The sequence below is a fragment of the Malania oleifera genome, chromosome 1 (assembly GCF_029873635.1).
Source record: "Malania oleifera isolate guangnan ecotype guangnan chromosome 1, ASM2987363v1, whole genome shotgun sequence".
NCBI classification, from domain to species: Eukaryota; Viridiplantae; Streptophyta; class Magnoliopsida; order Santalales; family Ximeniaceae; genus Malania; species Malania oleifera.
In genome coordinates, this window is record NC_080417.1 from 111,662,189 (window position 1) to 111,676,102 (window position 13,914).

General features: G+C 32.0%; 1 protein-coding gene across 1 annotated transcript; it reads left to right on the plus strand.

Annotated features, from left to right (window-relative positions):
* The first annotated feature begins 349 nt into the window (after positions 1 to 349).
* On the plus strand, positions 350 to 6,321 carry LOC131151962 (hypersensitive-induced response protein 1-like). Its single transcript, XM_058103499.1, has 6 exons — positions 350 to 708; positions 2,109 to 2,306; positions 3,881 to 4,001; positions 4,666 to 4,757; positions 4,843 to 4,939; positions 5,645 to 6,321. Exons 2-6 carry the CDS (start codon positions 2,118 to 2,120, stop codon positions 6,004 to 6,006), a joined length of 861 nt encoding a protein of 286 aa, XP_057959482.1. The 5' UTR covers positions 350 to 708; positions 2,109 to 2,117; the 3' UTR covers positions 6,007 to 6,321.
* Positions 6,322 to 13,914: the final 7,593 nt, after the last annotated feature.

The window sequence follows — 13,914 nt, forward strand, 5'->3', positions numbered from 1 at the left end:
TATAAGTAAAAAATAAAAATTATTTTACACATTTAAATCAAACTCTCTATTTTTTTAATCTTTCTTATAAGAAATTTGAAAAATTAAAAATAAGCTAAAATTTTTATAAGTTTTTGAAAAACTAAAAATAGAAAATATTTTCCAAAATTAGATAGCCCTTAAATTTTTATGATAAAAAAGACAAGAATTTTATGGATTTTTTTTCTTTTTAAAACAAGTAAAAAACCATAAAACTAATTTTTACTTTTTGAAAGAAACTAAAAGCTAAAACGCAAATAGAAAATTGTAACCAATGGGCTGTGGTATGTAACATATGTATATATATATATATATATGATATAAAAACAAAAAAACAGAAAATTAAAAACAGAAAAACGAAATAAGAAATTATGTGTAAAATGATTAAAATCTTTATCCCTGGTGAGCAAAGTGCCCTAGTAACCGTATGCGGTTGGAAATCTTCGTCTCCAGCGGTCCGAAGAAGGAGACCGCTATCTCTGTTTATCTCCAATGGAGAATTCAGGCCTTCGAGCTTATCAGCAGAAACCGCGTCTTCCCAAAAATAGGGAAGATGACGGTGAGAGGCAGAGGATCCCGAAATCGGAACTCCTGTTTCCTATAAAATGCGTTCTATAGTTCCTGTTTGCTTCGCCAGAAATCGATCAAAGCTCTGCAGTTTCTCCTCCCCGATTCGTCTTCCTTGCAAAGGTCTCGCCTCTGGTTTTCTCTTCTCGTTTGATTTTTGACGTTTTCATAGAAAATGTATGAGCTTGATTGGAGTTTTTGCTTGTTTAGATGTTGGAATGGCTTTTCTGAGTTTTTTAGTTGTTATGTGGAGTTTAAGATTATGATTCTTGTTTGATGAGTAGAGCATTTATGGGATTCTGTTTTTTCTTTAACTGATTGATTTCTTCTATTTGCCATCAAAGTTTAGAATAATATGGCATTCAAAAATCCCGCATGCCGCATGTGTGCCATTTGCTTGTGTGATTTGAACAGATAGATTCATGAAGACTTGATTTGAATTACTACATGATCATATGCTTTTCTCAATGCTACTGATCCTTGGATGGAATTTGTTTCCTGCTGTACCTTATTAATGAAATGCAGTGGCTTTTTCGGATCCTAAAGCTAATCTCGCTTGACATTCTTTCGTTTCACCATGACAAATTTTAAATCATGTTCTTAGTTTATCTTTTTTTTATTTTTATTTTTTTTTATTTTTATAAAATATTGTTTTCCCTGTTGGCTCCGCTCTGTTTTATTCTTTCATGAATGAGAGAATGGAAAGGTGAAGGAACAAAAATTCTTGTAAAAAAAAAAACCTTCATTGTTTTCTTTTTCAGGTCATAAAAAATTCATTTTTTTTTTTTCTCATGCACCAAAAAAAATGACCAAGATCTTGGATTCATTGTTTTTCGAAGTTTCTTTTTGGTTGAAGACTTTTGCGTAGTGACAAACATTGGTCTGGGACAATGCATATATTTGTGTTTAAACTGCTAGAAGATGTGTGCATTAATATTGATGCTTTCTCCTTAATGTCATCTGCTTCTGTGCAAATATAAACAACTTCGTTAAACTGAATAGGGGGTTTTAATTGCTTAATTTGTTTTTTTTATTCTTTATCAAATGTTTGACAAAATGGTTGCCAGGTTTATCATAAAATATTATGGTTCATCTTTCATTAACCTAGATTATAGCTATAACAATTGTAGAAAAGTCTTTGATGAAGTACACTTTGTGTTCCATTGTTTAATGGCTCTGTTACTAGAGATTTGTCTGAAATTTGTAGTGAAATAAAGTCATTAAAAAAATTGGGACAAGATAATTTGGAGAAGATTTTGCTTAATCAAATTATCTTATTTTTAATATTTTTTATTTTTGTAAAATAATAAAGTAAATGTATATGTAAACTAAGTGAAAATCACCTTTCTACCTTAGTTGTGCAACTTAAAATAGAAATCTTCATTGTAATTTTTTTAAAGCTTGACATGTTTAAAGAATATAACTGTTTTTTTGTTTTTGGAAAACAGAAAAAAAAAGAAGAATGTGCTGCATTTTGGATATATTCTACCTGGTTATTTGCTAACTCTTACATCTACTTGTAGTATTGAATTATGGGTCAAGCATTTGGTTGCATGCAAGTTGAACAGTCTACTGTAGTTATCAAGGAACATTTTGGAAGGCTTGATGATGTGCTTGAACCTGGTTGCCACTGCTTGCCCTGGTTCTTTGGTTATCAAGCAGCAGGTCATCTATCACTACGTGTTCAACAACTTGACATTAAATGTGAAACAAAAACAAAGGTATGCAGCTTCTTTGCCTCCCTTGCTGCTAGTGATCGGATATAAATTTAATCCTAGTTGTGTCTGTTTGGTTGCACATTTGTGTTTCTTTATTTCTGTAACAGACGTGTACTGTAACTATATCCATTATTATATCACGTGAAAAGAAACTATTTAAAACTAAAATGATAATCTTAGATAAAGTAAGCAGAGAGAAAGAAGTGGGAATGAGTTACTGATTATCTCAAAAGACTACAAGAACCAGTTGCCATTCACCTAATTTTAATGAAGTTAATTTTCCGATATCACTCACAAAAGGAGCTACTGGTACATAAAGAAGCAGAATTCAAGCATGGAATCATTGAACACCAAATAGCACATTTAATTCTTTAAATATAGGATGGAAGATAGGGGGGAAGACAATCATAGTTTTTTCTTTCCCCAGGAACTGATGCTTTATCAACACTAAAGATGGTACTAGCTGAGTTTTGGTGAATTACTTGACAAATTAGAAGCATTGACATCCATGCATGAGGATTTATAAATTGCTGTTGCATGTGACTTGATTTTAGCACAAAATTCTAATGGTTTGTCAACAGGAAGGAGGATAGTGACTGTTATAAATTGTTTGAGCAGGTCATGTGGTATTGTGGTGATTATTGTGGTTCAGGGGTATTTGTCAATCGATATTTAGTACAAGGAAATTTTTTGCAATTTAACCGTAAAACTTAATTAAACTTGTAGCATCAATATAGAAATAAGACCTAGAAGGAATCTTTGTCTCTAAAATTACTTTTTGAGAAAACATGTACATATGTAAAATAATGGAAAAAAAGACACCATCTGCACTTGTGTGGACACTGTGCGCACAATGTAATGTCAAGCATCATTGCATGGAAGAAAAAATTGATGATAATTTGATGAATAATATTTCTAGCGGATGTTTAAATGAGCAAAAATTACATGAAATTTAATGGTAAGTTGTATTTTGATCTAACAAAGACAAATAACCTTACTCTGTTGAACAAAACCTTAACTTCCTAATTCCAAGGATCTCCTGTTCAAATATTCTGTTTTGATAATTTAACTTCATCAAGGACCATATCCCTTGACATTTCCTACATTTTCTCAATTTTTGTAGGGTATTACGTTTTGCCGATTGTTTTTGCTTTTCTAGTTTCTATTGAATTTGCACCATGAAATTGTGTGCAATTACATTCCCACTGCTTGGGGAGTGCACACGATAACTTGACACTCATGCTTCTTATTCACTAGATTTCTATTTAGTTCTATGTGCAACAAAGTCTCATTCAAAATTGCCATTATGCCAAATTTATCTTTATCAAGAAAGATGCATGTTCTTCTTTACCAGTTGCAGGCCTTACATGCCTCCCTAAATATTATATATCTCATCTGGTTTTTCAGAGTATCTTACTTTTCTTCCATTACGTTTGCGATGCTTTTTCCAGTCTTGTTTTATTTGGAAAGACCTTTTGAGTACCTCCTTTCTTCTTTTTCCCTCTTTTGCTGTAAGTTTGATAAGTAATTAGTCTTCTAATATAGTTGGATATCCTAATTTGTGTCATTTTCCCCAGGATAATGTCTTTGTTAATGTGGTTGCATCAATTCAATACCGCGCTTTGGCAGAAAAAGCAGCTGATGCATTCTATAAGCTCACCGACACCAAGACTCAGATACAGGCCTATGTTTTTGATGGTAGGGATCTTGAGCTTGAATTTTCCAGGTTTAGAGCTTGAGATTGCTTCCAGTGCTACTAGAAAGTTGATTTTAATGCTAACCAAGCTTTTTTTGCATATGATGGCATTCCTAATTCAACTGCATTGGGCATTTCTTCCCACCAAAACAACCGGAACCCCAGGAGGGATAGATTCAATTTGATAATTTTATTATGCTTCCTTCTTTGATAATACGTATTTAATCTGCAGTTGAAAATTCAATATAAGTTGGATAATTTTACTTGTTGATTCCCTTTTAAGTTTGTAACACCAAAGTAAAAGATTTGCACTTTGAACCTATTCGTTTGATAAATCATGTTAATATAGTTTTCAATTCTATCTTTCTGTTTTTATGTTATTTGTTTTAGACTTTTAGCTGTGTTAATCTGGAAAATTTAAAATGTTCTTATAAATACCATATTGTCAAAACATGAAATTGAACTTGTCATGCTTAATTTGAACTTTTAAACAACGCTATTGAAAGTTTGTGACATAGGCCCAGTGTATCATGAAGTTGACGTGGAGTAGATTTTTTCACTCTAGTGCAAAGTCTTAATATATTCATAAACACACTTCTTATTGATCATGCTTGATTAATGGTTAATATTCGTAGGGAACTTATGAACTTGTCCTTTGTATTACAGTTATTAGGGCAAGTGTACCAAAGTTGAACTTGGATGCTGCCTTTGAACAGAAAAATGAAATAGCAAGAGCTGTTGAAGAGGAGCTTGAAAAGGTTATATATATTTCCCTGAAGAAAATATAGTTGATGTGCATGTGTCATGAGAACAGACAAATTAACTATTTTTTCCCTTCTTTAGGCCATGTCTGCTTATGGGTTTGAAATAGTACAGACTCTTATTGTGGATATTGAGCCAGACGAGCTTGTGAAGAGAGCTATGAATGAGATAAATGCAGGTATATTTTGTGCATCCCTGTATAATTTACTCTAAAAACTTGAGAAAATGCATCTGTTTGTGCATATCAAATGCATTATGTCTCCTAGGAGCCTGCAGCATTTTGGATATTGGGGATGCATATTGATGTTGCCACTCTCAAGTTCAAACCTTGGGATGGGGCGGGGCGGGGAGGGATATGGGCTGCCCACATTATACCCTCACATGAGCCAAATGCATTATGCTATGATCATGATTGTGTAATTTATTTATTTTGGTTTTTTTGGGTCCGATAGTTGTAAACAATGAAGGAATGTTGTTCGGATCATATGGTGTTCAACTTTAGTCCATGCTTCAGATGATATAGGTTGCAAATTGGTTGTATCATGTGCATTCAATCCTCTTATAGCACCATTTTAACAATGATGTTATTGTTTACATAGCACTTCTATTAAAGTTCAATTATTATGACTCATGCTTCTTAAGTTCCTAATACTTATTATTTATTTATTTATTTTCAGAATCACATTTACTTTTGTATGTTTTACATTTTATTTAGGTATTGAAAGTAGTCTAGCTGATGAATGAAATATTTTTAATTGCTATTCAGAGCGAAAATGGGTGGCTTTGCCTACTGTTTGTTTTCCATAAAGCTTCTTTGGTATGTTTTAGCACTTGTTTTTGCTGTCAAAACTTGCATTGAGTTTTCTCTTAATTGTCATGGCAGCTGCAAGATCAAGGCTAGCAGCAAATGAGAAGGCTGAAGCAGAGAAGATATTGCAGATCAAGCGAGCCGAGGGCGATGCAGAGTCCAAATACTTGGCAGGGCTTGGCATGTCTCGACAGCGCCAAGCCATTGTGGACGGGCTTAGGGACAGCGTGCTTGCGTTCTCCTCAAACGTGCCTGGAACAACAGCCAAGGATGTGATGGACATGGTGCTGGTGACTCAATACTTTGACACCATGAGGGAGATTGGGGCATCCTCCAAGGCCTCGTCGGTTTTCATCCCTCACGGACCTGGTGCGGTGAAAGACATTGCCTCACAGATCCGGGAGGGACAGCTTCAAGCCAACAGTGTTAATCATTAGTGTGGCCTCTATATCTATGGCAGCATGCAGTTTCTTATCTTACATTTGGTTTCTTCACCTTTTCAAAGTATCAGGGACCATATATTAGTTTTATGATATTCGAAGTTTCTATTGTAAAATATGTATATTTATGTGGATGACTATTTAGATAATAGGTTACAACCTTTGGTATGCTCACATAATGGTTCATTATGTGGTTAACCTTTGGGATGTTAATGTATTTGCCTATATAAGGATATGTTTTACAATAAAATGAGATAATAAGATGATTAGCAACATCTAGTTCCTGAAGAACTAGACTGTTGAATTTATATAGTTCTAAAATTTTTTCTTTTTTTTATTTTATTTACAATACGTTATCAGTATGATCAAGTCTCTAATGGTATAACAAGTTTTGATAGTATTATTCTAAGGTAAGAATATTGTTTCCTTTAACATTTATTATCTATATAACTTTAGTTTTTCGTCAAATTATATTATATGTTAATTATATCTCTTATCTTGAGTATGTGTCCTTAAATATTTTTATATTGGGATATATGTGAGAATATCATTTTCATTTAATATTTTCCTAACTTTGAATTTTTATTTGTTTTCAAAGTGATTTTATGATGTCAAATTTTACAAGGTTTGAATTCGTCGTCCTTGATATTTTTCGAAGAAATTATTTGTTATGGGTATTTGATGTTGAGATTCACCTTAATGTTATGAATCTTGGAAGTACAATTGAAGAAGGAAATCAAGCATCCCTGTAGGATCGCGCAAAGGTAATGATTTTCTTGCGACACCATTTACATGAAGAATTAAAAATTGAGTACCTTACTATTAAGGGTCCATTAGTTTTTTAGAAAAACTTAAAGGAGAGATATGAACATCAAAAAACGGTAATTCTTCAAAAAATTTGATATGATTGGATACACTTGTGACTGCAAGATTTTAAAACTGTAAGTGAATATAATTCAGTCTTGTTTAAAATTAACTCTCAATTAAAGTTATGCGGAGAAAAAATTACCGATGATGATATGTTAGAAAAAACATATTCGATTTTTCATGCCTCGAATGTGCTCCTACAGCAGCAATATTGAGAGTGTAAATTTACAAAAATATTTTGAGCTAATTTCTTGTTTACTTGTGGCTGAACAAAATAATGAGTTTTTGTTGAAAAATCATCAATCTCGTCCAACTGGCTCAACACCATTCCCTGAAGTGAATGTGGTTTTTTCGCAGGGTTATGGACGAGGTCGTGGTGGTAAAAGGGGTCATGGTAGGAAAAATTGTTGGACTTGTGATGATCATCATTCAAAGTTTGAAAACAAATGTGCTGAAAAGACTTAAAGGAAATGGGTAAAGAATAACGAATAAAGGAAATGGTTCATGTTTATGTTATTTTGAAAAAATAAATTTATGTAATTTTTTTAGTTAAAAGTTTTACATATAATATGCTTGGTAATATTTTGTTATCTTTCCTAATTCTTAAAGTTTACTTTTCATTTACTTGATCATACAAAATAAATATGATAAAATGGAGGATGAAACGTGTTCGGTGGACAGTGGCATGACTCACATAATTCTTCGCATTGAAAAATATTTCTTGCAATTAACATTAACTGAAATTAATGTTAATACAATATCTGATTCTGCAAATGTAATAGAGGGCTCTAGAAGTGTTTGCATTATGTTTTCAAATGAAACAAAATTATATATTGATGATGTGTTGTATTCTAGTAGATCTCGAAAAAATTTACTAAGTTTTAAAGATATATGTCACAATGAATATCATGTTGAAACAAAAAATGAAGGAGATATGAAATATCTTTTGTCTGTTTAGATAATGCAGGTGAATTTTCTTCAAAAGCATTTTATGACTATTGTATGTCAATAGGAATAAATGTTGAATATTCTATTGCACATGTTCATACTCAAAATGGTTTAGTGAAATCCTTCATTAAGCATTTACACTTTATTGCTAGACCTATGCTTATGCGATCAAAGCTTCCTGCATCTACTTGGGGTCATGCTATAGTACATGTTGCGTCTTTGATTAGAATTACACCAACTGCATATCACAAGTTTTTACCTTCACAACTTGTGTTTAACCACCAACCTAATATATCTCATCTTAGAATTTTTGATTCCGCTGTATATGTATTGCACCTGCACAACGAAGTAAGATGGGACCATAATGTCGTCTTGGTATTTATGTTGGTTTTGATTCTCCTTCTATCATTAGATATCTTGAACCACTAATAGGTGATCTTTTTAGAGCAAGATTTCTAGATTGTCAATTTGATGAATCAATTTTTCCATCATTATGAGAAGGAAAAGGTAAAGAATTAAAAACACAACAAATTTTTTGGGACACACCAACTTTGTCTAATCTTGATACACACACAAATCAATGTGAACTTGAAGTTCAAAGAATAATTCATTTGCAAAATATTGCAAATCAATTGCAAGATGTTTTAATAGACACCAAAAAGGTCACTCAATCACATGTTCTGATTGCAAATATTCCTGTCAGATTGATTGTTCCTAAAGAACACCCAATAAGAATAGCAGCTAATGAATCTACAATGCGCCAGAAGCGTGGTAGACGAATTGGTGCAAAGAATACTATTCCTTGAAAGAAAAAGGAAATGAATAAAAGTGACACTCCAAAAGAGTTCATTAACACTCAAGAAGAGGTTAAAAGAAATATAAATCAACAATCCCACATTTCCACAAAAAGCAACACCAAAAATGGTTCCGGTACCGAAAATTATGAGATCTCATTAAAATTTGGAAATATACAGAGAAAAAATGAAGTTGTTGTTGACAATGTGTTTGCATATGCGATTGCTTCAAAAATTATTAATGATAATGAGCATGAACCTCAAACTGTAGAAGAATGTCAATATCAAAATGATTGGCCAAAATGGAAAGAAGCGATAAAGGCTGAGTTAGACTCATTAGCCAAACATAAGGTCTTTGGACCAGTAGTCCAAACACATGAGAATGTCAATCATGTTGGGTATAAATGGGTTTTTGTATATAAAAGAAATGAAATGAATGAAATTGTGACATATAAGGCGCGTCTTGTAGCACAAAGTTTCTCCTAAAGGCCTGATATAGATTATAATGAGACATATTCCCCTGTTATGGATGCAGTAACTTTCAGATTTTTAATTAGTTTAACGGTTTCTGAAGGGCTCTATATACGCCTCATGGACGTAGTAACAACTTACTTGTATGACTCATTGGATAATGACATATATATATATATATATATATATATGTATATATATATATATGTATATATGAAAATCCCTGAAGGATTTAAAATGCCTGAAGCATATAATCCAAAACAACAACAAATATATTCTGTTAAATTACAAAGATCCTTGTATGGATTGAAACAATCTGGATGAATGTGGTACAATCGTCTAAGTGAATATTTGTTGAAAATTGAATATGAAAATAATCTTATCTGTCCTTGTATTTTTATTAAGAAGATAAATTCTGAATTTGTTATAGTCGCAGTTTATATTGATGACATAAACATAGTAGGAACTCTAGAAGAGATATCAACGACTGCTGACTACTTAATGAAAGAATTTGAAATGAAGGATCTTGGAAAGACAAAATTTTGTCTTGGTTTTCAAGTTGAACATTTAACAAGTGGAATTCTTATTCACACTACAAAAAATCAGGGTATTAGTGAAGGATCAAATCTGTAACTAATACATATAAATTCGTCACTAATAGTATAAATTCGTCACTAATAGTATTAGTGACGAATTTATGAGCATTAGTGATGGTTTTAAAATAGTTGCTATATCTACCGTTACTACTAACTTTTAGTGACGAATTTTGAATTCGTCACTAATAATAGAGTATTGGTGACAGATTATAACCGTCACTAAAATTCTAATACCATCACTATAAATTTTAGATCGGCTCAACTCAAGTTCGTCACTAATAGTACAGTATTAGTGAAGGATTTGAATACTTCACTAACACTTTATTATTAGTGACGAATCTAGAATTCGTCAATAATATCCTACGATTAGTGACGAATTTGAATCCTTCACTAATACCTAACTATTAGTGACGAATTTGAATCCTTCACTAATAATTAGAAAAATTGAAAAACCTTTAATATTAATTTTTTTTAATCATCAATTCTTATAAAAATCTATAATTACATTTTCGCATACATAACCTGAAACCATAATTACTACAAATTTCGTAAATCATTCAAAATTTCGAATTCAAATACAAATTCAATTAAAATAAAGAAATAACTACTGTTCAGATAACAAAAAAATTTCAAAATATTCAAAATTCAAATAAAAATACTAGTACAAATTCAAATTAAAATAAAAAAATTCCATTTGTTCAAATAACACTAAAACTTACAAAGAAATAATCAAAAGTTGCATCCGATGACTATAGTGCATACATATATGACATCGTACTGATATTATGACAGTTGCGAACCCTACTAATTAAGAGTCATTAAATAAAAATTTGTATACAAATGGAGAGCTGACACTCAGTATAATCAGGAAAAATAATTATATGATATAACAAATTCGCAAAGACTTCATAATCATGCATATTACATAATTTGTACTGTAGTAATATCAATAATGAAAAAAATAATGTCAGTATTTAAAACTAAACACTAAGTTCACATATTGTCATTGAGTTGCACACTTGAAAGGTCGCCTATAAAGTCGAAGGGATAAAAGGGTCTTTGAATAACCATGAGAAGATACACACACAACTATACTTGCAACTACTTATATATATTATCTGTAATTACCTTTTAATTTTTTGAAATATAAAACTGAGTGAATTCATTAATAAACAAAGCTTAAGTCAGAGGTCTGAGGATACAAAAATGTAGGAAGACCCAAAATAGGAAACCAATAAGGCAATAAAAACAATGAGCAGCCAACAAATCAACAAAAAAACTGAAGAGAACGCCAATAATAGAAAATGCCAAAGCAGCTGAATCAACCATCGAGAATTTGATACTGTTCATTAACCATACGTGTAATTATTATCTTAAGATTGAGACACCTTTAGTTATGGAGGTTGTTTTATCTTTTTTTTTTTTTGGTGATAGTGTTTAAAGTCTTTTAGGCATGTTTAGTCATGAAAATTATTTTATAATTTTCTTCTATGATGGTGTTTAAGACCTTTCAATTAGTTGATTAATTTTTTAGGACATAAGGTTAGTTTGTCCTTCTACCCTAATCTCCAATTAAATAAATTTATATCTAATATTTGAGTCCTCTATTGCCCTTTTGATGAGCTTAGATGCTGGATCCTTATGTCATCCTCCTTTGCCGTACTTAAGAGCAGAAAAGCAGCATTGCATCAGGTGGGTTTTCAATTAGTTTGAATTTATGCCTAAGAAATTATATAAGGAAAGTGAAAACAATTTTTGTTGATAGCTGGATTAGTGTACTTACAATGGGCATTTAAGCTATATGTTTAATGGTAAAAGTGATCATTGTAATGTATATTATACAAGTTTGGTCATTGTTATTGACAAATGGTTGATACAGGGCAAGGGTTTCAGTCAGAATGGAATGAGAATTTTGTATTCACCATAACTGGTGAGGTCTCCGAACTCAGGATGAAGATCATGGACAATGATAGTGCTACTCAAGATGATTTTGTGGGAGAAGTAATGTGAGTTGCAATTTATTATCAGTTGTCTCTCATTTTTTTTTTTATTTTTTTTTCATTTTATTATTTGCTCAAAGTACTGACTTGTTTGCATCCTACCTTTTTATGCATTATACCTGCTGCTTGGCTTTTCACTTGTAAATATGGGATTCAAAGATTGTGAACTATGGGTGTTTGCACATTGCCCCTTAATCAGTGCACTACCTTTAATTTTTCACACCATTCGAAGTTTCAATATAGTTGTTGAGATTTCTTTGACTAAAGATGTTTAGAAAGGGGACTATTTAATGAAATCACATAATGACTGTTCTTTAGATTTTTCATTGCCTTCAATTTCAGAAAACACAAACAATATAAGGGAGAAATCACATTCTCCAAACCATAAATGTCCTTATTGTAAAATGCATTGTAGCCATTCAGTTTCAATGGGAGTTTTATATCTCCCGTGAGTATTATTTTTTGGTAGCATGTCGTCTGTAAATTGGACATTTTCCCATAAAACATATACCTGATAGGTTCAAACAAGTCATTTATAATTCAGTTCAAGGCATACGAGAACCTATATCCACTACCAGTATGCAATACACATCAACTGCATCAGCCATGCAGGAGGCATTCTAGACTAGCATGCAATCAGGTAGCAATCCACAAATCATAATATATAATCTATGGATTAAATTAAGAATATAAATAGCAGAGAACAGTGAATAATATTGAGTTCAGTGTATTACTGTTATTCATCTAGGCATATGGACATGAATGTTATAAGATGATGAGAACATTTAATTTAAAGAATTATAAAGATGATGCTCTCTCTGAGTTATATATATATATATTCAACTTATGCCTTTTTCTAATTTTCAAATCCTTAGCCAAGTGTTTTTAAGATTTTCAATGATTTAGGCTTGACAATGAATGCTTTAGGCTTACTAGACCAAAAATATAAAAATGAATGCTTCTTTAAATGAACTAAGCCTAAATTGCCTCCTTTCTTATGATTCCTAACTTTCACTCATCATTTCAAAAATATTTTAACATCCATTTTATCATAATTATCATTGTACATGATTTTTTTTTTTTTTTGGAAAAATTTTAACAAAATTTCGACAGCATGCTATCTGTAAATTGGACATTTTTCTATAAAACCTGTACCTGATAAGTTCAAATAAGTCATTTATAATTCAGTTCAAGGCACACAAGAACCTACATCCACTACCAGCATGCCATACACATCAACTGCATCCACCATGTAGGAGGCATTCTAGACTAGCATGCAATCATGTAGCAATCAACAAATCACAATATATAATTTTATCCATTCAAAACAATATGCATGAACATATTCTTAATTCTAGGCAATTTATTAATCTAAAGTGACCATCACATAACATTCAGGCTATTGAGAAAAAGGAATCAATGGAAATAGAAGCTCAACATTTGGTGTTTTTAAAGTTTGGTCCAATGCCTAGGAGATATCTACTGGTTAAAGCTTGGGATTCCCACGTTGGCAGTCTCAGGTTCAAGCTTTGGAAGGGGTGGGAAGAAGTATGGGATGGGCTAATTCCCATTGTGTAGCCCAGGCCAAGTGGGGGGCCTCCCATCGACCAAGTTTTGTCCAATGCCTAATACATATTTGAGAGGGATATGAATCACTTTTATAGAATAATCAATTATCCATTACACAAAATTTTCTCACTCAATTAGATATAGCCCTTGATCTTTTTCCTTTTCTCTAGGAAGACATGAAATGGGATGCTTAGGTTGGGCTAGGGTCATTTTCTTGGCACAAATGTTCCATGTTCGCATTTGAAAGCACAGATGGATGCTTAGATAGTACTAACATCAAGAATTGCAGTGTCACTGCTTTTGAAGCTACAATGCCACTTCAAAAAGGTGACTTAAATTTTTCAATGATATTCCTTGTAGCCTAAATAATATTTTTACCTACACTATTACCTAATATATATAACTTTGAGTATATGAAAGTACAGGTAGGTATCTGAATATTGATTGTGGCTTGCTTACATCCATTTCACGAAAAATGAAATAAGACCTGCACTGTAAGGATATATACAATCATCACACCACCTCATGAAATCATTAGATACATAAAAAGTTATGCAACAAGGCGTGCATGTAGATTTATACCCAGTGTTGGAAGGGAAAAAGAAGATTGATGTAAAAGAAGCAATGATTGATACGGGGCATCCTAACTGCAAGCTTCCT